Raw genomic sequence first — 25,616 nt, forward strand, 5'->3', positions numbered from 1 at the left:
ACAACAACCACCTCAACAACTCTGAAAAACTTGAATCAAATAGAGAAAAATTATCATGAGGCTTTCTCATTATTTTCCAGTTCTCTTCTACTTCTTCATCTCTTGTGGCTTTTTATTATTAGCCTCTGTGAATTCTCAAGGTGCAGATTCATGCAACACCAATCTCACCCTCAATGGCCTCCCCTTCGATTCAAGTTCCCTTCATTGCGCTTCTGTTTGGGCTCCCCACAACTTCATCCTCAGGGTAAGCTTCCTTTTTCCCTTATACCATCTCGGAGGTTCTGGTAGATTTATAAAATCGTGCATGAAAAAAAAATAATAAATCAAAATTTTTAACAAAAATATATGCTAGTGCCCTTTTCCTTTTGATACAAATGTAACATTTTTGCACGTTAATAATCATAATATACTTGATTACAGTAAGTTTTTTTTTTTGCACATGCAGTATCTTGAGACGTCAACAGATGTGTGGAGTTTTGTTCTATCGGCGCCGGATAACAACTCATACATAGCAATGGGATTCTCACCCAGCGGGGGGATGGTAGGATCAAGCGCCGTCGTAGGGTGGGTGTCGGCCGACGGCACCCCCACCATAAGGCAGTATGCCCTAAGAGGTCAAAAGCCAAGCCAAGTCGTTGTTAATCAAGGAAGCCTACAAATTACTGGCAATTCTTCAATGATCCTCTCTCAATCTTCACGTTTGTACTTAGTTTTTCAGTTGAACACCAACCAGCCGCTGACACGTTTGATTTATTCCGTCGGGCCCGTCGGAGTTTTCCCGACGGGGACGGATTATGAGTTGACACGGCACCGGGACCAGGTCACTGCCGAATTGAATTATGTTACAGGTGAGCTACCTTCTACGTATATTAATTATTAATTTGATGATTAGTTAATTATATTATTGTTTTGGCCATATAGAGCTTAATGTAATTGTTTAATTATGTGATGAGAATAGAATGTGTGTAGTTTGGTGCCGCCCGCTACGAAAGCATATGTGATTAGTTAATGTACTATGGGTTCAATTATTCTTTTAATCTTTATTTTTGGTCACAGTTAATGATTAGGGACACTTGAACAGTGATGATAACAATACGACCAATAATATATTACGTGAGTTACACCCCAATCTGGTAATATAATAACAATGCTTACCAAACATTTTGTCAATTGAAAAACAATGTTGGGTACATTTTCTTTTGTGTTATGATTAAGATACCTACACCCTCAATGATGACTTTAATGCACAAATAGGCCTTCAGCTTCACAAGAATTGACACACAAACCGTCGACTATTTGGAATGATTTAAATTTATTGGAATTTGTTTATTTTGTGTGGGAACAATTAAAAAGGTCAAGCGTCATCAAGAACTCCTTATAAAAAATTAAGGAGGAGCCATGGAATACTGAACATTCTAGGTTGGGGGATTTTGATGATAATCGGAGCAATATTGGCTCGATACTTCAAGCAATGGGATCCAATTTGGTTTTATTCGCATACTTTGGTTCAGTCACTGGGATTTGTACTTGGCGTAGCTGGTGTAATTAGCGGACTTGTGCTGGAAAATAAACTCGGTGCCGATGTTTCAACCCACAAAGGTCTTGGAATCTTCATACTTGTTCTTGGTTGCCTCCAGGTTCGTTTCTGTTCTCACTATTTAGCAATTTAGAGTCTTTTCTCTCTTTTTTTCTTTTTTTTTTATGCCCACACTTAATAAATTTATATTTACTTATGCGGAACGATTTTCAAACAATTTTATATAATTTGTCACTTGAATTTAATTGTTAGGAATAATTTAAGCTTTGTCCACAGTCCATACCTCTTACCATTTTTTAAAAATAAGCATGATAAAATATTAAACTATATGCAACTTACTAATAAGGGTCGGACCTCCGATACGGCCTTAGATCTTGGGCCCTGACCCAAGGCCCTCCAAAAGCTTTCATTTCATGTAAAGTACACATTTTTATACTTTAGAACCCATAACTTTGAAAGGTTTACGTTTTACCCCTCTCTTCTCTAAATATCGTTTACAGACTTTGAACTTTCTAAATTCATTACTTTATAATGCTTTTTGGCCCCTTCAAATTTTCGATTTTAGCTCTGCCTTGTTTCTAACCATAATGTGCAGGAGGGAACACTACATAAATTTTTAGGGTGGCCAAGTCCAGAAAAAAATAAAAAATCTAGGAAAATAAAAAAATTGAATTGAAAATTTCCCCATCTTATGTTAATTTTACATTTGACACCACATATTATACTTTGCCCAGTATATTTTACGATTCATCAATTATAGCCCCACTATCGGCCTCTTTAATTTTACAGTGTTTATTTTATAGCCAAATCGAGAATATAATTTCTCCATTATGCTGCCGTCAAAACAAAGTCCTTAGAAAATTTACAAAACTTTATTTGATAAACCGCTAACAATTTTTTGTCCTTTTTTTTTTCTTAATTATGTGTCACTAGATTATTTAATTTAAATTTTTATAAAATGTAAAATGTTAAATGATTTGTGCTATAGGTAATGGCATTTTTGGCCCGACCCAACAAGGAATCAAAAGTGAGAAAATATTGGAATTGGTACCATCACAACATGGGGAGGATTCTGATCATATTTGCAATAGCAAATATTTTCTACGGAATTCATTTGGGTGAAAAAGGAAAGGGATGGAATGCTGGTTATGGGATCACTATTGCCATCTTGTTTTTGATCGCTATTGTTCTAGAAATAAGGATGTGGATGAGAAAATAAAAGTTCTTTACTACTTTATGAAAAATGCTATTTGGACCATTAAAAAAAAATATTACAAATTTTTTTTTGTCAAAGTAGTATTGATGTACCTTTTAATTATTTTATATATATTGATTAATGACTAATTTTTTTTGTTTTATTCATAAATTCTATTGATTTTTCTAAAGACAATGAAAACATATGATTATAATTATTGGAATATTTCATTTTTAGTTTGTTATATCAAATTTTTACTTTTAGACATTCGCAGAACCAACAAAAATAGATAAATGAGAAAATGAATAAAAATGCTCCTCGTGTTTAATAAAATCAAGCACGAGGGGGTGTCGCTTATTTTCCCTAGATAAACCAATGCCCTATCTAAGTTTTGAAAATTATGTGATGCATGTATAACATCATAACAACCCTTGTACCTTAGAAGATTTTTAAAAACGTCTTTGCTGATTTTTGAACTTTTGGGTTTTACATCTTGTACCTGCACTCGGTATATTGATTTGTACGAGTCATGCTCTCAATTAGGACTCATTTCTCCATTGGCAATATTTTCATCGTGCAAATGATGTTGCCTTATGCCAAAACTTTTCAATATGAAATGAGAAAGAAAGTAACACTTCACCTCAATTGTCCCACTTGAGGTCCTCTACTCCTCTTGTTGTAATAAAGCTCAAAAAGTTTCAACTACTTATCTAAGATTGGTACCTTTTGTTTTTTTTGCATCCCCACTACACTTTATTCGTCCATTCAATAATTTTCCTAATGTCAGACAACCAAATAATGTTGAAATTGAATAAACAATCAAATTGATGATGGGGTTGAAACTCTAATTAATTAAAAAAAACTACTAAATTGATTGTTCTTTTAAATAAATATGAAATTAATGAACACAATTGGTTATTTATGAAATTTTTTTTTTCTGGTGCGGACATTCTTATTTTATAAAGCCCGAACTCGAACGAAAACAATAAATGTATATCGTTGTATGGTTAGATTTTAAATCCGCATTTTCGCTAAGAGTTGACGTCTACACCGAAAACTAACTAATAGATAATTATAATAATTAAAGTGTAAATCTCATTAAAGTAAACTCCATTTTTGGACTCAAATTTACTCAGACTCCACATTTGGAGAGCAGATACTCATCCAGATGGGTTGCCATAAATAAAATGAACCTTGTAATTATCTGTTAAGTGACCTGCAAGCGCCTAATTATCAGCTGACCTGTCAAACGTTGACCAAAATTCTCTTGTTACTGAAGAAGCGTAGCAGAGTCCTAGCCCAGGTGGGCCCCAAAGGCTGCGTTGGATTTCGGATAAAGACAACAATTTCATAAATTAAGTACTAAATTTAAAAATTCCTCAATAAATTCATCCCGTCATTGGCATTCTGTCAATTCTTTGTCCATTTGCTTCTCAATTGAGTCTCACACCAACCACCACGTCTCTGGTCTCCTATAAATATGTTCTAGCAGTGACTGTTATTGTATCACTATTCACTTACAAACTTGAAAAAAATCACTAGGGTTTAATCTTTCTCTAAATGTGAATTTCATTTGTAAATATCATCAGATAATCACTCTGATAACCCTTTTTTTTGTGGGGTTTTTTCTTTTTTATTTTCACAATTGCATCATGTATACGCATCATCTACACATACATATATAGGTAGAAGCTTGATTATATATAGTTATTAGATCGATTCTGATTAGTCAAGTGTTTGTTAGATCACAACGTTTCCAAAAGTTTTTTTATTAGGGTTTCTAACCATGATATTTTTTGCAAAAGTTATTTATCAGTTGATCATGAGATAAAGATCTTGAAACTGCATTTCGATATGAAATTCTGATACATGATGCGGATGCAATTTTGACCTATTTAGTAGTTATATTATGATCTTAATTCTGGTGGCTTTGTTTTTCAATATTTTTTTTTTTTTGCTTTTGAATTTGAAGGTTTTGTTGGGATTTGCAGTTATGGATAAGGGCAAGAGACCAATCCAAGAAGAAGAAAATTTGTCATCTCCTCTTGATGATTATCATACAAATAATATGATCTTACCTCCAACGCCACTAGCTCCACCGGGTTTCAGTGTTTTGAATTTTGAAGGATCAGGTGATAGAAAAATATGAAACCCTAGCCAAACAAGTTATAAGTTAATTAGAGATGATTTTATTTAGTTCTTTTCTTTTTTTTAAAAAAAAAAAATTAGTAAACATTAACTTTTAAGTTGAACTTGAATATATGTGGTGCAGGCAGCTCATCAAAAGAAACAACAGCAGCTTCTGCTGTGGATGACATGGATCAGGTGGCCAAGGAAGATTTCTTTTCCAAGTTCTTGAGCATGACCGTTGCTGGAGCTCCTGTCCCCTCTATGGAGGAATATTCTATGTCGTCGGCATCAAACACCGGAGTTTTGCCAATGGCTCAAGCTGATGGTTATCACGATGAAATGGCCGATCCGATACTGCCAATTTCACACAAACTTGCTGGCAATAAGCCACCTCCGGCAACAGCTGATGATGACAAAGATAAACCACTTGTGTTCAAAAAAACCATGCCTCCTCATGAGCTGGCTCAACTAGCCATGTTTGATCCTAAGCGAGCAAAGAGGTACATAGATTTCTTTCAAAATTAAACTTACAATCGTTGCTATCCATACACTCTTTTCTTGTGCTATTAGTGACTTATTTCTCTTCATTTTAGTTTTACTTTAATATGCTGATAAGTAAATGTGTTATTATTAGCACCTCTATGGTGTTCATTTCTCAATTCACAAGTGGTACCCAAAATCTATTTGATACATTTTTTATAAAAAAATATAGGTTCTATATATGTTTTCTTAGTCGTATATACGCCAATGATCATCAAATCTATGTCTAAGTGGATCTGAATTCATTAATTGAGAAATATAGTTGTAAGAATATATTTGTATCAATATTTTATATATCGAATAATAGTTGTTCATGTTTTGGTAGTACTAAACTTCAATCTGCATTTTGGTTTAAATATAACACATGATGTTATATAATGTTGTCAAACATTGAAATGGAACATTAGACATGAATTAGATAAGTATTTCGCGAGCTCCGTGATCATTAACGCTTGTTTTCCACGTAAATAACGATGTCTTTTGCATGAAAAAGATACTAAAAATAGAAATTTAGATAAAGATTTTATGTATAAAATGTAATTTTATGTTAAACTTTCAATTCATAGAATCTATGTAAGATTATATGTGCAAATCAAAGAACTAATTAGAAGAGTGTTTATTGAACATGTATTTGGTATTCATCTAGATTTTCAAATTAAAGTCCAGAGACTAGCAGTCACAGAATAATGATCTATAGAAGTTTCCTCAATTCGTCTGATTTATTCAAACTTTTTGTACTACGTCCATGGCTTGATTTGTTTCAAGTGTTATCGTCTTTTGATCTATATTTGTCATGTAATCATGCATTTTCATACTTCCTGTAAATGCATATGATGATTATATAAGCAGGTCTATATGCTTGCAAGCGAAAATGAATTTTAATTAATCCTATTTGTAGGTTTTATAACAAAGGTTAAAAGATTGTTTCTATATCATACTCTATGTGCTCCTTTGAATATGTGTCATAGGATCGTGGCAAACCGGATGTCAGCAATTAGGGCAAAGGAACGGAAGAAGCTGTACATATACATGCTTGAACATAAGATGCATAATTTGCGATCTAATTCAACTACATTGACTGCTCAATTGACCCTATTGGAGGTATTTAATTGTCATATAAACCTGTAGTTTATAGACTATATGTAGGGTATATGCAGCAATGATTTATATATCTGTTCATTCAATGTTATTTTTTAAGACAAGAAACCGCTTCATATGTGATATATGTTGTATCTCTAAAAACATTTTTGTCTACTAATTACAAGCAGACAGAAAGCAATTCATTGGATGCTGAAAAGGCCGTGCTGAAACATCGATTGGAGATCACGTTGCAAAAGATTCACTTGCAAGACTGTAAGTAATTCTTCTGTCTCCTTTGCTATATATATCCTTACACTTCTCTTTGTTTGATTTAGTGTGTGTCTGTTGCTGTGTGTTATTTGTGAATCAGTTATTGACTCCATGCATATAAATAGAGCATAATGATGAGGAAAATTATGATATTATTAATTGTGTTTATATTCATGCTGTAGCTTCATTATCTTTGTTGAACCACGCGAAGTCTTGCTGTCTATAATGTTAATGATAATGGGAGATTAAATATTATATAATCGTTTTCAGTGCGTGCTCCCTCATTTTTAAAATGTAGATTCGGATCTTATAATGTTGTCAAATTTCAATTCTGCACTTTAAAAATATGAACGTTCGCATCAAAGAAGGAATATGTACATATTTCTTGAATTGAATCTTTATTGTCTTATTTGATACATATATGTAACATTAATTAATTTCTTCTGACCTTTCCTTTTGGCAGCGTTGAATGATCAAATAAGAAGTGAAATCCAGCATATGAAGACCGTGCTTGGAGAAAAAATACCTAATCTTGGAGCTCTTTTTGGATTATCCAGAAAAAGTAGCTATCAGGACATGAATGCACCCATAGGCGCCGTCGCACAACTGCTTCCAGAGCTCCAGCTTCAGAACTCGTATCTGGATCAACAACCACAGTATGATTTTCAGCAGCAGCCATATCTCGGGCTAAATAATTTTGGATTTCAGAATGAGCAAGGAGAATGCAGCCAACTTCAGCAGCAGCTGCTATACCAAGAGAATCCACCGCCACATGACCATTACCAAATGCAAAATGAACAGGCACAAGCCCGCCAACTTCAACAACAGCAACAGCTGCCGAGATTTTGAGCTGCTCCGTGCTGGGAACTTCAACATTGGAGAGTAAGAACAGAAATGAGGCATCATCACTCTATGGATTTTATAGGATTCCTAATATTGGATGATTAAGTATCGGTGTTAATTTATTATGTTGTGGTTTGCTTATTTCAACAGAACTATAGTTTGTTGTTTGGGGTTAATTAAAAATTCAGGAGGACTTAATATGCTATGCTTTATGTCAGTTATTATAATTTCCATAGTTCCATAAATGGCTTTGATCGATGCTGCTTAAATCTTGATTTCTGAAGGGTTTAAGTTGCTCTTTGTTATATGTGTGTGTATATAGTCATTGTCATTGTCATGTGCGGACGTCATCGTTTTTTTTTTTTTTATTGCTGAGACACTGTTAAGCAACACAGTTTTGATTACGTTAAAATCTGATTCTATTAAACCGTATGGGTTAGAAGCGTGTCTGTATGAAAAAAAAAATAAGGGTGTCTGCATTAGAGAAAGACTATATATATACAGTAAAACCTCTATATAGTCATATTGTTGGGACTGGAGAAATTTATTCTTATAAAATGTTATAACTCAATAGAAGTATAATACAAAAATTATTGTCTTTACTTAATTATCCTTAATGCAAGTGATATAGAGGTAAATTATTTCATGTATTAATAAATTAATAAGGGAGTCAAATTCAATGTATAGACGTTAATAAATTAATTAGTAAGTGAGTCAAATTCAATGGATAAATATTAATTAAAAAAGATATATAGTTTCAAAAAATTAATACAAAAAGTTTCATGCCAAGAAACTACTAAGATACTTAAGAAGTTAGAAATATTTTGGTTTCAATAAGAAGATGGGTATCCTGATCAATTATTACATACCTGCAAGTTAAAAGATGTGGTTGCAATTTTAAAGAATAAATCATTGTCACAAGTAACTTTAAAAAGATATTTTGTTTCATCTTAATTATTTAATGTAACATGACATATATTTTAAAAATATTATTACTATGTGGAGGTAAGTTTATTAATTAAGACGGGACCTAAAAAAATATAATTTATTACAATGTGGAGTTTATTCTTAATTAAAACTAGTCCCAAGTTGTTACCACAATTTTTTAGTACTATGAAGAGGTTATTCCTATATAGAGTATTCCTATTTTGGGGTTCTACTGTATATAGTTTTCTAGTCCGGAATTGAAAGAGCGGGAAGAGTCCGAAAAAACTTTAAAACATGGGGATTAAAAGATTTAAAATTTAAAGCGAATAAACCCAACAGCTTATGAGTTTTCTCATACTTTCCCGCACTTTAAAATTCTGGATTCGATTATATATATAATGCGTTTAGTATTAAATTGGTTATTTGCACGTCATCATTTTAGCACCTGATATATATGAATCATTTTTTTATTCTCGCTTTCTTTCTTGATGATGTGCATAGACATATTAGCTATAAATAAATAGCTTGTAATCATACTTGTTAATTAATAGCTTGTATCTATAGATACATCTACTTTCTTGCAACAAAGTTCCAAAGTACAGATTAGTTAAGGCGGACACAAAAATAAAATGTTTAATCACAGTTCCATTCTTTTTGTTTCTTGCGTACAATCCTTTTGGTATAAATAAAAATTTTTATTTTATAGAGTAATAAAAAAAAAAGTACCACAATGCTAGAATTATAATGGTAACAGTGCTAGAACTACTAACCCTTTTGTACAGGGATCGGAGTTTGTTGCTTTATTCTCAAGACAACAATAATAATTTTTAAAAAATATATAATTTTTGTAAAAAGCACCAGATTACTCCTCGTAACTTTCCCCATAGAAAATAATATTTATGAAAGCAAGTAGCCTTGAGAGCAAAGGCAAGAATGGAAGCACTCCTCTTGAGCATCATTTATTTGTTTGTTTGTTCTTTTTTCTTTTGCTTGATGCGGCTGCTTAATTTTCCTTTATCTACAGTCTTCGTTTTTATTCTTTTCTGTCTCTTATAGTACACTCTGACAAACTAAACATTGGTTTATGAAAATCACCGTATAATCCAATTGATTATTGCTAAGAATTGAGCCAAATATTATTGCAATTTATCCATAAACAAGCATGGGATCGATCCAGCTGTATAGCAGCATATAATAAAACCATCCTGTAAATAAAAAGAAAGCTATTATATAAACAAACGGAGCCTACAGTTTTTATGTATGAACTAGACTAATAAATGCTAAAATCTAAAAAATTGATATCATTTTAGTAATATTATTAAAATAGGTTTAATAAACAACGCACAATAGATAATTACTGAACTACAAGCAAGTTTATATAATTTTCTGATAAATCGTGTAGGAAGAATGCAATTAGCTAAAGAAAGAGAAATTAAGGATTGGTGCATTGGTTCACTTGATTAAAGATTTGATACAAGGGCTATGAACAGGCAGAATTTATGTGCAACTGTTTCAAATTTTTTTTTTTTTTTTTTGCACTAGTCTTCTTCGCCATATCAACTGGGGAAGGTGTTTTTTCAGAAATTTGTGTTTGTTGGGTTTCTCCTCTTAAGGTGTACAAGAATATATCAACAACATCATAATTATAAGCTTATGAAGATTCTATACCAGGAGTGCCGTGAACGAAAAAGAATACTTCCGAGGGCCTTTAAGTTTTGCACATCTGTTGCCATATTCATTGATGAGCATTCTTTCTTTAAGTACTTTTTGTTCTTTATCTTTTGCTTTATATTAATTTGTTAACACTTTACTCTTTCTTTGTCCGATTGCAATATTTGTTCTGTTATTATGCTTTTCTTTTTCTTATAATACACACTTTGACACAACCATTAATCTGGTCGTCAACCTCAAGTATATATATGCATGTTGATGTGCAATATTGCAAGCGATTGCTTTCTTACCCTTTCATTTGTTGCAAACTGCCCCAGAAAATATATACATCCTAGCCTAAATTACTGCCTGCTCATTACCTTTTATACCATTATTCCTTCATTCTTAACCTCAGCAAACAAGTTGAATATGGCCGCGGAAACTGTTACTTCAGTTACCCAGCCTATTACGGAGAAGATTGTTGACGTGTTGTTCAATGCAACAGTCCGTCAGTTTGGTTACTTGTGTAAGTACAAACACAACATTGAAGTGTTGAGGACAGAAGCAGAGAAGCTCACGGATAGAAAAAATGACTTGCAAGCGGAAATTGATGCTGCAAGAAGAATTGGAGAAGCTATTAAGGATGAGGTTCAAAGATGGATAGCAAAAGTTGATGAGATCATTCCAAAAGCGGAAAAGTTTTTGGAGGATGAAGTGAAAGTAAACAAGAAATGCCTTGGCGGGTTGTGCGTTGATCTCAAATCACGTTACAAACTCAGCAAGGAGGCAGAGGAGAAGACTCTGGCAATGTCTGCTCTCATGGCTGAAGGAAATTTTGGAAAAGATGTGTCTCGTCCTGCCCTTCCACCAGCAATAATATCTTTGTCTGAAGGATTCTACAATTTCAAATCCAGGGAATCAACAATGAAGGATATAATGGAGGCCATGAAGGATGAAAATGTCAGCATAATTGGAATATGCGGAATGGGGGGTGTCGGGAAGACCGCACTAGTCAAGGAAATTCAGAAGCAAGCAAAAGAAAAGAAGATGTTTGATGAAGTAGCGATGGCCGTTGTGACTCAAACTCCAAGCATTACCAAGATTCAAGATGAGATTGCTGGCTGGTTAGGTATTAAAAAACTGCCTGACAATGACGAGTTAGTAAGAGCTAGTTTTTTGTGCGAAAGAATCAAGGAGAAGCAGAGAGTGCTTGTCATATTGGACGACTTATGGGTGCAGGTAGAATTGGCTAGGGTTGGTATTCCTTACGGAAAGGATCACAGAGGCTGTAAAATTTTGCTCACATCTCGATCACGTGCTGCCTGCAATCAAATGCAAGCTCATATTGTTGATGTCAGAACTTTAACAGAAGAGGAATCTTGGAGCCTTTTCAGGAAGGTAGCTGGTCCAGAAGTAGATAATCCTGAAATAAACCCGACGGCAAGAGAGGTAGCTGACGGATGCGGTGGCTTGCCAATTGCGATTCTCACAATAGGAGGAGCGCTGAAGGATAGAGACAAGTATGTTTGGAAAGATGCAGCCGAGCAACTTAAAAGTTCCACCACAACGAACATCGAAGGGATGGAAGAGTTTGTAGTTTCACGCGTGGAGCTGAGCTACAATTATCTGAAAAGCGAGGAGGCAAAATCAATCTTCCGACTCTGCAGCTGCTTTCCAGAAGATCACGATATTCCAATTGAAGTGTTGGCGAGATACGGATGGGGTTTGAGGTGCTTCCCAAACGTCGATTCAGTGGAGAAGGCCAGAGGCAGAGCACGTAGTGCCGTAAGTACCCTTATCTTTTCTTATTTGTTAATTGATGGTGAGGAGGAAGGGCGTGTTAAAATGCATGACGTTGTGCGTTATGTTGCACAACAAATAGCGTCTAAAAATAAGTTCATGATTAAGGCCGGCGTCGAGCTAAAAGACTGGCCAAGCATAAATACATTTGAAGATCTGACTGGAATCTCATTGATGTTCAATGATATTCATGAGGTACATGAGGGGTTGGAGTGTCCAAAGCTCCAAGCTTTATTCCTGCAGGAAAATTCTCCCTTGGCTATTCCTGACAGATTTTTTCAAGGGATGAAAGATCTGAAAGTTTTAGACTTGGGAGGAATCCGAGGGTTTTCACTGCCTTCCTCACTTTCATTCCTTATTAACCTTAGAACTTTAAGTCTTCATGATTGCCGTGGCTTGGGCGACCTATCTTTAATCGGAGAGTTAAGTAGATTAGAGATTCTTGATCTTTCAGAATCTGATGTAAGTGAAATTCCGGTCAGTTTTGGACGATTGGGTCATCTAAGATTGTTGGATTTGACAGACTGTGAGCACCTAGAACTAATACCCCGAGGTGTCCTCTCTAGCCTTCGTAAGTTAGAGGAGTTATACATGTCAGACAGTTTTTGCCACTGGCAATTTGAGAGCGAAGAAGATGCAAGAAGTAATGCCAAATTTATTGAGTTAGGAGCCTTAAGTCGACTCACTAGTTTGCATATTGGCATCCCGAAAGGCAAAATCATGCCTTCTGATATGTCCTTCCAAAATCTGACAAGCTTTTCGATTACAATTGGCGACCTTGCGGCGGGCTATATCAGTGAAGATATAGAAGTATTTTCTAGAAAATTTAAGAAGAGATGCTCGAGAGCAATGGGGCTTTCACAGGACATGAGGATTTCAGCGCTACCTTCTTGGATTAAGAATTTGCTGCTCAGATCAGAGATTCTTGATTTGGTAGATGTCAACGATTTGGAGAATATAGTCTCGGACCTAGCTAATGATGGCTTTAACGAATTGATGTTTCTAGTTATTTTCAGCTGCAATGAGATGAAATGTCTCGTGAACTCTTTGGAAAGGACAGGAAGAGTAACTCTCCACAAGTTAGAATGGTTGTTTATACATAAAAATCAGAATTTTGTTGAAATATGCCACGGTCAACTCCCAGCCGGGTGCTTGAGCAATGTAAAAAGGATAGATGTGGAAGATTGTGGCAGTATGTTGAAAATTTTACCAAGTCATTTGGTACAAAGCTTTCAAAATCTTCAACGTTTGAGGGTAGAAAGTTGTGACTTGCTGGTGTCTGTATTCGAAATTGAAAGGGTTAATATTGCAAAAGAAGAAATCGAGTTGTTTTCGTCATTAGAGAAACTGACTCTGATCGACCTGCCTCGGATGACAGACATATGGAAGGGTGACACTCAATTTGTAAGCCTCCGTAACCTGAAGAAAGTAAGAGTGGAAGAGTGCGATGAGTTGAGACAAGTATTTCCGGCAAATCTTGGGAAGAAAGCAGCAGCAGAGGAGATGGTACTGTACCGGAACAGAAGAGATCAGATTCACATTCACGCCACAACCTCAACCTCCTCTCCGACTCCGAGTTTGGGAAACCTGGTTTCTATTACAATTCGGGGATGTGGGCAACTACGACAACTCTTCACAACCTCCATGGTCAAAAGCCTGGTGCGACTTGAAAGCCTAGAAGTAAGCAGCTGCCCAACACTGCAAGAAATAATCATGGATGATGATGGAGAAGTGGGACTGCAGGGAGCATCAACAGAGAAGATCACGTTTCCAAGTTTGTTCATCATACAACTCTGTCACTTAGACAGCCTCGCTTGTTTCTTTTCAGCAGGTTCACATGCTACTATTGAATTCCTAACTTTGGCGGCTTTGCTAATAATTGATTGTCCAAGCATGAAGACCTTTGGTTATGGAGACCAACTGACACCCAAGCTGCTGAAAGGTGTGTTAGTAAATGGTGAATATCGCTGGACGGGTAACCTTAACCACACCATTCAACAATACGTGTACAACGAGAAGGTACGTCAAGTTAGCAATTGCTTGCCCATTAAATTCCTTGTTTTTTTTTTCTTAATTGTATTTGTATGTGGTGGTAAAATAATTTTCTACATCTACTTATACTAGCACACCATTTTAATTTTATTTTTCATTTGGGGCAGAAAATTCGGGAGAAAGAACCAATGAAGTCAGGAATTTCATCTGAGACTACTTCCTCTGACACTGAGAATTGATTGTGTAAAACAAACGGTATGCATGCGTAAAATTTTACTAAATTCCCTAGATTTTGTCACATATTTATCCTTTGACATTGCTCTAACTAATCCAAATACTTGATTTGTTTTCAGAACCATCATATAAGGAGCGTTGACAGGTTCGCATACATCACCAGTTTATTGAATTTCATTCTCCTTTTTCATGTCTTATATATTAAATGCACAAAAGAATTTCATGTATTTTCTTCGTTCGGGATTGTGCATGATGTTATTTATTCTGGTTTCAATCTCTCAGGTATGCCAAGCCCAGATGCCAGATTGCTTGGGATGTTAAAATAATAATTACTTTAGTTCGTGGAGCTGCCTGTAAAAATTTGGTATCCATAATGTATGTTGTTTGTTTAGATATTAAACAATTAGAGTTTGTTAACCATAGACGTATTCTCAATGTAATAAGTGTCGGCAGGAAAGTGCTGATGTCAATTCTGAAAAATAAATGTAATTTGGTATTACAAGTGAGAAAAATAATTGTGAATCCTTATTTCTTTTGTTTGCACTTTGTTAATAGTCAATTTAAGAGATACCTTAATGATATTCTCTTCTTCTATTTCTTCTATTCTTTAATTGTTTTTCATAGTAAAAAAAAAATTAAAATTATTTGATATCCTAGTAACCTACTTTTAGAGCCTGCTAATTTAGTTGCAGTTTTGCAGTATTGAGTTACTGAATTAAAAAAATTAGATTTTTCCTCTTTCCAGATCAACGCATGCTAATGCAACATTGCTTTCTGGCAATAGAACAGGCTGCCAATGGAACACAAATTTATAAGTTTCGGGATAAAATTTTCATTAACTAATAAAAAGCGGAATGACAATTTCCTAGTAACAGATGCTGAATCTGTAGCCACATTTTCTTGGTAACCATTTTTCCAAAGTTCAAAGCTTCTCTGCTACTTGTGCCCAATCCTGTCTCAAGCCAATCTCAGAAATAACTCTGAGAAGATGCCCTGCCATCAGAGATCAATCAAAAGGCCTTCAGGATTTGGCTGACATATAAATGCTTGAAGCAAAATTTTACCTTCAGCAGCAGCTGCACCAAGAAAATGCACAACCATTTGATCATTATCAAATGCAAAATGAACAGGCACAAGCAGAGAAACAGGTTTCAGAATTGGAGCAGCGGCTCCGTGGGGGCCGGTGGGAGCTTCACTATTGGAGGGTGAGAACAGAAATCGGGCCATCATCATTCTGATTTCTGAAGAGTTTATTGTGTTTCTATCATGAGATGATTAAGTGCGTTGACTATGTTCTGGTGTTGTGCTGAATGTTTATTTCAACATAACTTTGTCTGGAACAACTTGTGTTTGGAGTTTTTAGTTTCACAAAGATATTATTTGCGTACTTTATTTCAGTTTAATTTCCATAGATGACTTTTATACGGCTTATATAAATCTTGATTTCTGCGGGGGTTAAGTTTGTGTTTATTACATACGCATACATACATATGAAAAGACCAATATGCTCAGGCTTTGCAACATAAACTCGGGTGAGTCCTCTAACAGTCGTTTTGCCTCTTATTTTTTCGATAAATCTTAACATTTGACTCCAAAGTGTCACGTGGAACTCATATATCGGATTATGAATTTCTTAATTTCTGAATTAATTATTACTTTATTGTATCAACACTTGGGGAAATTCCACACAGCAACACAAGAAGTCATTAAAAAATTCAACAGGTTGCCAATGGGAGTAGAAATTTACAGGTTTCAGAATAAAATATTTTCATTAATTGATAAAATATTTGAATGGAAATACTAGAATTATTATTCTAAATGAATGGGTAAGAAACAAAAAACTAAATCTGAATTTCGTAGCTCGTACTGTTTGTGGTGAAAAATATGACGACGAGGAATTCATGAGTAGAAAGGTGCTCCCCTCATCAAAAACTAGCTCATCATGGGTTTTCATCCGCAAGGAGCCATGTTCTGGTCGCTCGAGTGCTTCGCTTGGTTGGGGATAGGCGACGAGAGGCCCTGTTCGAATATGATCGGTCTTGACTGGTCAAAGAATCGGGCCTAGGTCATGGGTATCTAGGATGTTGGTTTTTCCCTAAGAATTCGGGGCATGAGATCCACTCAAGGGCACTCACCCACGATGGTGCAACCGACCCAGAAATGATTGTGGAGATAGGGCCGCAAATTTCGGATGGGTATAAACGACACAGGGTACAAGTTTTTCCAAGAAAAAAGACTCAATTAGTGACTTGAACGTTAGGGGGTTATCGCCAGAAAAACATCTAGCATTACTAATATGACCAATAATATATTACGTGAGTTATACTCTAATCTGGTAATATAATAACAATTCTTACCAAAAATTTATCAACTTAAAAACAATGTTGGGTACATTTTCTTTTATGTTATGATTACATACCCACACCCAACTCCAAGGGCGTAGTCGGGTTGGTAACAACATGAAGCTTGTAGCAGCTAACCACTCGGGTTCGAGTCTTGGGGGAGATAAGGAGAACATAAAATTGTTTGGGTTTGGCCCACCCCCTTACTTTTAAAAAAAAAAAAAGATACCCACACCTTCAATGATGACTATAATGCACAAATATACATTTAGCTTCACAAAAATTGACACACAAACCCTCGATTATTTGAAATGATTTAAATTTATTGGAAATTGTTTATTTTGTGTGGGAATAATTACACAGGTCAAGCGTCATCAAGAACTCCTTATAAAAAATTGAGGAGCCATGGAATAACGAACATGCTAGGTTGGGGAATTTTGATGATAATTGGAGCTATATTAGCTCGATACTTCAAGCAATGGGATCCAATTTGGTTTTATTCACATACTTTGGTTCAGTCACTGGGATTTGTACTTGGCGTGGCTGGTGTAATTTGTGGACTTGTGCTGGAAAATAAATTCGATGCCGATGTTTCAACCCACAAAGGTCTTGGAATCTTCATACTTGTTCTTGGTTGCCTCCAGGTTTTTTTATGGTCACACTATTTAGCAATTTTTGGACTTTCTCTCTCTCTCTCTCTCTTTTTCTGTTTGATGCTCACACTTCATAAATTTCTATTTATTTATTTATGTTGAGTGATTTTCAAGTAATTTTATATAATTCCTCACTTGAATTTAAGTCTTAAAGAAGATTTAAGCTTTGTTAAAATTTAATATATCTTACTAATTGTGATGAAATATATTAAACAGTGACAGATTACATCTACATTTTTTAAAATAAATGTGAGAAAATATTAAAGAGTGACGACATATAACTAGGGATGGCAATGGGGAGGGGAGGGGAGGGGACCAATCTCCCCGTACTCATCCCCGATATTTTGCGTATGTCCCCGTCCCATCCCCGTCCCCATCAGAATTACTTGAGAGAATCCACATCCCCTCCCCGAATAATAACAGGGGATTCCCAAGGGTCCCCGATCCCCGAATAACTAATACATTTTTTGTTTTCAATTTTGAGTTAATCATATTAAAATAAAAAATTCAAATAAAAGTAAAGTTTGAAATATATCTTACATTAATATCCATTACAAAAGTCACATACATTAAATTAGTAAGTAACGCAACATGTAAGGGATACAAACTTCTTTTACAAATTATCGTGAATAAATTAATAGTCTAATGTAAAATTATTAGAAATAAAATCAAATTTAGATTCAAAATTAACTTTTTCAATGGTGGCGTGGCACTTTATAAATGTGGACTATTCCTTTTACAGCACAATAGTTAAGTCGGAGCAAATCAAGAGCAAATATTATATTAGATTAAATTAGATATTAAAATTGTGATTCGCTGTGGGCAATTATAACATCTAAAAATAAATATAAAAAATAGATTTAAGTTTAAAACATTTAATGAATATTAAAATTAAAACAAAATTTTTGGGCTAATAAAATTTACCAGGTTTTTTTAATATCCTAAATAAAAATTTAGGACTTTAATTAGTTAATTAGGTCTAAAAGTTTAATAATATAAATATATTGATATTTGTTATTTTTACCAATATTTATAATTTTATAATTCAAATTTTATTATTTATTTACTAGTAATTTTAAAAAATAAAAATAAAATTAAAAATTAAAATGGGGAAATGGGTAGGGGATGGGGATTCCACCTCATCCCCGTCCCCTCCCTGAATAAGAAATTGGGTAAAAAAATGTTCCCGTCCTCTCCCCGAATAAGAAATTGGGTATGAAATTATCCTCATACCCTCCCCGAATGGGGAAAATCTCCGAGGGTACCCGTCCCCGTGGGGATTTTTACCATCCCTACATATAACTCGCCCCTCCAACCCAAGGCCTTATTTTAACTTTCGTTTCATATAAAGCACACAATTTTACACTTTGGACCCCATTACTTTGGACGATTTATGTTTTACCCCTCATCTCTCTAAATATCTTTTTATAGAGATTGACCTTTCTAAATTTATTACTTTTATGATGCTTTTTGGCCACTTCGAATTTTCAATTTTAGCTCTGCCTTGTTTCTAGCCATAATGTGCAGGAGGGAACTAAATAAATTTGTAGGGTGGCCGAGTCCAAGGAAAAAAAAATCGGGGGAAAATTAAATATTAAATGAAAATTTCCCCATCTCATATTAATTTTACTTTTGACCCCAAATTTTATACATAATATTTTCACAGCCTAGTATATTGTATGATTTATCAATTATAGCCCCACTATTGGCCTCTGAAATTTTACCGTTTTGATGTTATAGCCTAGTCAAGTATATAATTTCTCCATTATGCTGCCGTCAAAGCAAAATTCTTAGAAAATTTACAATACTTTATTTGATGAACCATTAACAAGTTTTTGTCCTTTTTTTTTTTCTAATTATGTGTTACTAGATTATTTAATTTAAATTTATATAAAATGTAAAATGTTAATGATTTGTGTTATGTAGGTAATGGCATTTTTGGCCCGACCCAACAAGGAATCAAAAGTGAGAAAATATTGGAATTGGTACCATCACAACATGGGGAGGATTCTGATCATATTTGCAATAGCAAATATTTTCTACGGAATTCATTTGGGTGAAAAAGGAAAGGGATGGAATGCTGGTTATGGGATCACTATTGCCATCTTGTTTTTGATCGCTATTGTTCTAGAAATAAGGATGTGGATGAGGAAATAAAAGTTCTTTACTTCATCAAAAATGCTATTTGGACCATTAAAAAAAATATTACAATTTTTTTTTGTCAAAGTAGTATTGATGTACCTTTTAATTATTTTATATATATTGATTAATGACTGATTTATGTTTGTTTTTTGTTTCACTCATAAATTCTACTGATTTTTCTAAAGACAATGAAAACATATGATTATAATTATTGGAATATTTCATTTTTAGTTTGTTATATCAAATTTTACTTTCAAATATTCTCAGAATCAACACAAATAGATAAATGGGAAAATGAGTAAAACTACTCCTCTTGTTTAATAAAATCAAGCACGAGGGGGTATCGCTTATTTTCCCTAGATAAACCAATGCCCTATCTAAGTTTTGAAAATTATGTGATGCATGTATAACATCATAACAACCCTTGTGCCTTAGAAAAATTTTAAAAACGTCTTTGCTGATTTTTAAACTTTTGGGTTTTTACCTCTTGTGAAACTATTGCAAACTTGCCCCACCTACACTCGGTATATTGATTTGTACTAGTCATGCTCTCAATTAGGACTAATTTCTCGATTGGCAATATTTTCATCGTGCAAATGATGTTGCCTTATGCCAAAACTTTTCAATATGAAATGAGAAAGAAAGCAACACTCCACCTCAATTGTCCCACTTGAGGTCCTCTTGTTGTAATAAAGCTCAAAAAGTTTCAACTACTTATCTAAGATTGGTACCTTTTGTTTTGTTTGCATCCCCACTACACTTTATTCGTCCATTCAATAATTTTCCTAATGTCAGACAACCAAATAATGTTGAAATTGAATAAACAATCAAATTGATGATGGGGTTGAAACTCTAACTAATTAAAAAAAAACTACTAAATTGATTGTTCTTTTAAATAAATATGAAATTAATGAACACAATTGGTTATTTATGAAATTTTTTTTTTCTGATGGGGACATTCTTATTTTATAAAGCCCGAACTCGAACGAAAACAATAAATGTATATCATTGTATGGTTAGATTTTAAATCCGCATTTTCACTAAGAGTTGACGTCTACACCGAAAACTAACTAATAGATAATTATAATAATTAAAGTGTAAATCTCATTAAAGTAAACTCCATTTTTGGACTCAAATTTACTCAGACTCCACATTTGGAGAGCTGATACTCATCCAGATGGGTTGCCATAAATAAAATGAACCTTGTAATTATCTGTTAAGTGACCTGCAAGCGCCTAATTATCTGCTGACCAGTCAAACGTTGACCAAAATTCTCTTGTTACTGTAGAAACGAAGCAGAGTCCTAGCCCAGGTGGGCCCCACAAGGCTGCGTTGGATTTCGGATAAAGACAACAATTTCATAAATTAAGTACTAAATTTAAAAATTCCCCAATAAATTCATCCCGTCACTGGCATTCTGTCAATTCTTTGTCCATTTGCTTCTCAATTGAGTCTCACACCAACCACCACGTCTCTGGTCTCCTATAAATATGTTCTAGCAGTGACTATTATTGTATCACTATTCACTTACAAACTTGAAAAAAATCACTAGGGTTTAATCTTTCTCTAAATGTGAATTTCATTTGTAAGCGTCATCATCAGATAATCACTCTGATAACCTTTTTTTTGTGGGGTTTTTTCTTTTTTATTTTCACAATTGCATCATGTATACGTATCATCTACACATACATATATAGCTAGAAGCTTGATTATATATAGTTATTAGATCGATTCTGATTAGTCAAGGGTTTGTTAGATCACAACGTTTCCAAAAGTTTTTTTATTAGGGTTTCTAACCATGATATTTTTTTGCAAAAGTTATTTATCAGTTGATCATGAGATAAAGATCTTGAAATTGCATTTTGATATGAAATTCTGATACATGATGCGGATGCAATTTTGACCTATTTAGTAGTTATATTATGATCTTAATTCTGGTGGCTTTGTTTTTCATTTTTTTTTTTTTTGCTTTTGAATTTGAAGGTTTTGTAGGGATTTGCAGTTATGGATAAGGGCAAGAGACCAATCCAAGAAGAAGAAAATTTGTCATCTCCTCTTGATGATTATCATACAAATAATATGATCTTACCTCCAACGCCACTAGCTCCACCGGGTTTCAGTGTTTTGAATTTTGAAGGATCAGGTGATAGAAAAATATGAAACCCTAGCCAAACAAGTTATAAGTTAATTTAGAGATGATTTTATTTAGTTCTTTTCTTTTTTTTAAAAAAATTAGTAAACATTAACTTTTAAGTAGAGCTTGAATATATGTGGTGCAGGCAAAGAAACAACAGCAGCTTCTGCTGTGGATGACATGGATCAGGTGGCCAAGGAAGATTTCTTTTCCAAATTCTTGAGCGTGAGCGTTGCTGGAGTTCCTGTCCCCTCTATGGAGCAATATTCTATGTCGTCGGCATCAAACACCGGAGTTTTGCCAATGGCTCAAGCTGATGATTATCACGATGAAATGGCCGATCCGATACTGCCAATTTCACACAAACTTGCTGGCAATAAGCCACCTCCGGCAACAGCTGATGATGACAAAGATAAACCACTTGTGTTCAAAAAAACCATGCCTCCTCATGAGCTGGCTCAACTAGCCATATTTGATCCTAAGCGAGCAAAGAGGTACATAGATTTCTTTCAAAATTAAACTTACTATCGTTGCTATCCATACACTCTTTTCTTGTGCTATTAGTGACTTATTTCTCTTCATTTTAGTTTTACTTTAATATGCTGATAAGTAAATGTGTTATTATTAGCACCTCTATGGTGTTCATTTCTCAATTCACAAGTGGTACCCAAAATCTATTTGATACATTTTTTATAAAAAATATAGGTTCTATATATGTTTTCTTAGTCGTATATACGCCAATGATCATCAAATCTATGTCTAAATGGATCTGAATTCATTAATTGAGAAATATAGTTGTAAGAATACATTTGTATCAATATTTTATATATCTAATAATAGTTGTTCATGTTTTGGTAGTACTAAACTTCAATCTGCATTTTGGTTTAAATATAACACATGATGTTATATAATGTTGTCAAACATTGAAATGGAACATTAGACATGAATTAGATAAGTATTTCGCGAACTCCGTGATCATTAACGCTTGTTTTCCACGTAAATAACGATGTCTTTTGGATGAAAAAGATACTAAAAATAGAAATTTGGATAAAGATTTTATGTATAAAATGTAATTTTAAGTTAAACTTTCAATTCATAGAATCTATGTAAGATTATATGTGAAAATCAAAGAACTAATTAGAAGAGTGTTTATTGAACATGTATTTGGTATTCATCTAGATTTTCAAATTAAAGTCCAGAGACTAGCAGTCACAGAATAATGATCTATAGAAGTTTCCTCAATTCGTCTGATTTATTCAAACTTTTTGTACTCTGTCCATGGCTTGATTTGTTTCAACTGTTATCGTCTTTTGATCTATATTTGTCATGTAATCATGCATTTTCATACTTCCTGTAAATGCATATGATGATTATATAAGCAGGTCTATATGCTTGCAAGCAAAAATGAATTTTAATTAATCCTATTTGTAGGTTTTATAACAAAGGTTAAAAGATTGTTTCTATATCATACTCTATGTGCTCCTTTGAATATGTGTCATAGGATCGTGGCAAACCGGATGTCAGCAATTAGGGCAAAGGAACGGAAGAAGCTGTACATATACATGCTTGAACATAAGATGCATAATTTGCGATCTAATTCAACTACATTGACTGCTCAATTGACCCTATTGGAGGTATTTAATTGTCATATAAACCTGTAGTTTATAGACTATATGTAGGGTATATGCAGCAATGATTTATATATCTGTTCATTCAATGTTATTTTTTAAGACAAGAAACCGCTTCATATGTGATATATGTTGTATCTCTAAAAACATTTTTGTCTACTAATTACAAGCAGACAGAAAGCAATTCATTGGATGCTGAAAAGGCCGTGCTGAAACATCGATTGGAGATCACGTTGCAAAAGATTCACTTGCAAGACTGTAAGTAATTCTTCTGTCTCCTTTGCTATATATATCCTTACACTTCTCTTTGTTTGATTTAGTGTGTGTCTGTTGCTGTGTGTTATTTGTGAATCAGTTATTGACTCCATGCATATAAATAGAGCATAATGATGAGGAAAATTATGATATTATTAATTGTGTTTATATTCATGCTGTAGCTTCATTATCATTGTTGAACCACGCGAAGTCTTGCTTTCTATAATGTTAATGATAATGGGAGATTAAATATTATATAATCGTTTTCAGTGCGTCGTGCTCCCTCATTTTTAAAATGTAGATTCGGATCTTATAATGTTGTAAAATTTCAATTCTGCACTTTAAAAATATGAACGTTTGCATCAAAGAAGGAGAAGTACATATTTCTTCAATTGAATCTTTATTGTATTATTTGATACATATATAGAACATTAATTAATTTCTTCTGACCTTTCCTTTTGGCAGGGTTGAATGATCAAATAAGAAGTGAAATCCAGCATATGAAAACCGTGCTTGGACAAAACATACCTAATCTTGGAGCCCATATTGGATTATCCAGAAGCAATAGCTATCGGGACATAAATGCTTCCATAGGCGCCGCCGCACAACTGCTTCCAGAGCTCCAGCTTCAGAACCCGTATCTGGAGCAACAACCACAGTATGTTTTTCAGCAGCAGCCATATCTCGGGCTAAACAATTTTGGATTTCAGAATGAGCAAGGAGAATGCAGCCAACTTCAGCAGCAGCTGCTATACCAAGAGAATCCACCGCCACTTGATCATTACCAAATGCAAAATGAACAGGCACAAGGCCACCAACTTCAACAACAACAACAGCTGCCGAAATTTTGAGCAGCTCCATGCTGGGAACTTCAACATTGGAGAGTGAGAACAGAAATGAGGCATCGTCATTCTATGGATTTTATAGGATTCCTATTATCGGATGATTAAGTATCTGTGTTAATTTATTATGTTGTGGTTTGCTTATTTCAACAGAACTTTAGTTTGTTTGTGTTTGGAGTTAATTTTAATTTCAGAAGGATATAATATGATATGCTGTATATCAGTTATTATAATTTCCATAATTGCTTTGATCGATGTTGCTTAAATCTTGGTTTCTGAGGGTCTTAAGTTGGTCTTTGCTCTATATATGTGTGTGTGTGTTCGAATTTAGAATTTTAAAGTATGAAAAAGTCTAAGAAAATTCATAAACCGTGTGGTTTATTCGCTTAAAGTTTTAAATCTCTTAATCCCCCGGTTTTCAAACTTTTTTAGACTTTTCTCGTCTTTATATATATATAGTCATTCTCTAGTGCAAATACTCTTATTTTTTTCTTCATACAGATACACTTTTAAGCCACGTGGTTTAATAGAATCGGATTTTAACATTATTAAATTGCACGGCTTAACAACGTGTCTGTATTAAAAAAAATGATGGCGTCTGTACCTGAGAATCATTATATATATATATATATATATAATATTAAATTAGTTATTTGCACGTCATCATTTTAGCACTGATATATATGAATTTTATTCTCGCTTTCTTTCTTGATGATGTACATAGACATATTAGCTATAAATAAATAGGTTGTAATCATACTTGTTAATTAATAGCTTGCAACAAAGTTCCAAAGTACAGATTAGTTAAGGCGAACACAAAAATCAAATGTTTAATCACAGTTCCATTCTTTTTGCTTCTTCTGTACAATCCTTTTGGTATAGATAAAAGTTATATTTTATATTTTAACGGTAATAATGCTAGAACTACTAACCCTTTTGTACAGGGATCGGAGTTTGTTGCTCTATTCTCAAGACAACAATAATAATTTAAATATATATATATAATTTTTGTAAAAAGCACCAGATTACTCTTCTTAACTTCCCCATAGAAAATAATATATATATATAATTATTTCATGTATTAATAAATTAATAAGGGAGTCAAATTCAATGTATAGACGTTAATAAATTAATTAGTAAGTGAGTCAAATTCAATGGATAAATATTAATTAAAAAAGATATATAGTTTCAAAAAATTAATACAAAAAGTTTCATGCCAAGAAACTACTAAGATACTTAAGAAGTTAGAAATATTTTGGTTTCAATAAGAAGATGGTTATCCTGATCAATTATTACATACCTGCAAGTTAAAAGATGTGGTTGCAATTTTAAAGAATAAATCATTGTCACAAGTAACTTTAAAAAGATATTTTGTTTCATCTTAATTATTTAATGTAACATGACATATATTTTAAAAATATT

At 33.8% G+C, this 25,616-nt stretch overlaps 4 protein-coding genes across 4 annotated transcripts; all 4 read left to right on the plus strand.

The window, feature by feature from the left end:
• LOC18052514 (cytochrome b561 and DOMON domain-containing protein At3g07570) lies at positions 1-2,787 on the plus strand. Its single transcript, XM_006447834.2, has 4 exons — positions 1-244; positions 446-848; positions 1,354-1,637; positions 2,526-2,787. Exons 1-4 carry the CDS (start codon positions 56-58, stop codon positions 2,754-2,756), a joined length of 1,107 nt encoding a protein of 368 aa, XP_006447897.1. The 5' UTR covers positions 1-55; the 3' UTR covers positions 2,757-2,787.
• A 1,374-nt stretch (positions 2,788-4,161) lies between these two features.
• On the plus strand, positions 4,162-7,601 carry LOC112101008 (probable transcription factor PosF21). Its single transcript, XM_024190900.1, has 6 exons — positions 4,162-4,192; positions 4,724-4,864; positions 5,005-5,362; positions 6,371-6,503; positions 6,671-6,755; positions 7,216-7,601. Exons 2-6 carry the CDS (start codon positions 4,726-4,728, stop codon positions 7,599-7,601), a joined length of 1,101 nt encoding a protein of 366 aa, XP_024046668.1. The 5' UTR covers positions 4,162-4,192; positions 4,724-4,725.
• Positions 7,602-10,590: 2,989 nt separating this feature from the next.
• Positions 10,591-14,593, plus strand: LOC18052515 (disease resistance protein At4g27190). The gene is made up of 4 exons (XM_024190168.1): positions 10,591-13,991; positions 14,132-14,219; positions 14,318-14,343; positions 14,481-14,593. The coding sequence occupies exons 1-2, from the start codon at positions 10,602-10,604 to the stop codon at positions 14,201-14,203; spliced, it is 3,462 nt and encodes a 1,153-aa protein (XP_024045936.1). The 5' UTR covers positions 10,591-10,601; the 3' UTR covers positions 14,204-14,219; positions 14,318-14,343; positions 14,481-14,593.
• Positions 14,594-20,865: 6,272 nt separating this feature from the next.
• Positions 20,866-24,339, plus strand: LOC18052517 (probable transcription factor PosF21). Its single transcript, XM_006447837.2, has 6 exons — positions 20,866-20,920; positions 21,319-21,478; positions 21,615-21,963; positions 22,971-23,103; positions 23,271-23,355; positions 23,818-24,339. Exons 2-6 carry the CDS (start codon positions 21,340-21,342, stop codon positions 24,201-24,203), a joined length of 1,092 nt encoding a protein of 363 aa, XP_006447900.2. The 5' UTR covers positions 20,866-20,920; positions 21,319-21,339; the 3' UTR covers positions 24,204-24,339.
• The last annotated feature ends 1,277 nt before the right edge of the window (positions 24,340-25,616 follow it).

This window comes from Citrus clementina, unplaced genomic scaffold, assembly GCF_000493195.1.
Source record: "Citrus clementina cultivar Clemenules unplaced genomic scaffold, Citrus_clementina_v1.0 scaffold_2, whole genome shotgun sequence".
NCBI classification, from domain to species: domain Eukaryota; kingdom Viridiplantae; phylum Streptophyta; class Magnoliopsida; order Sapindales; family Rutaceae; genus Citrus; species Citrus x clementina.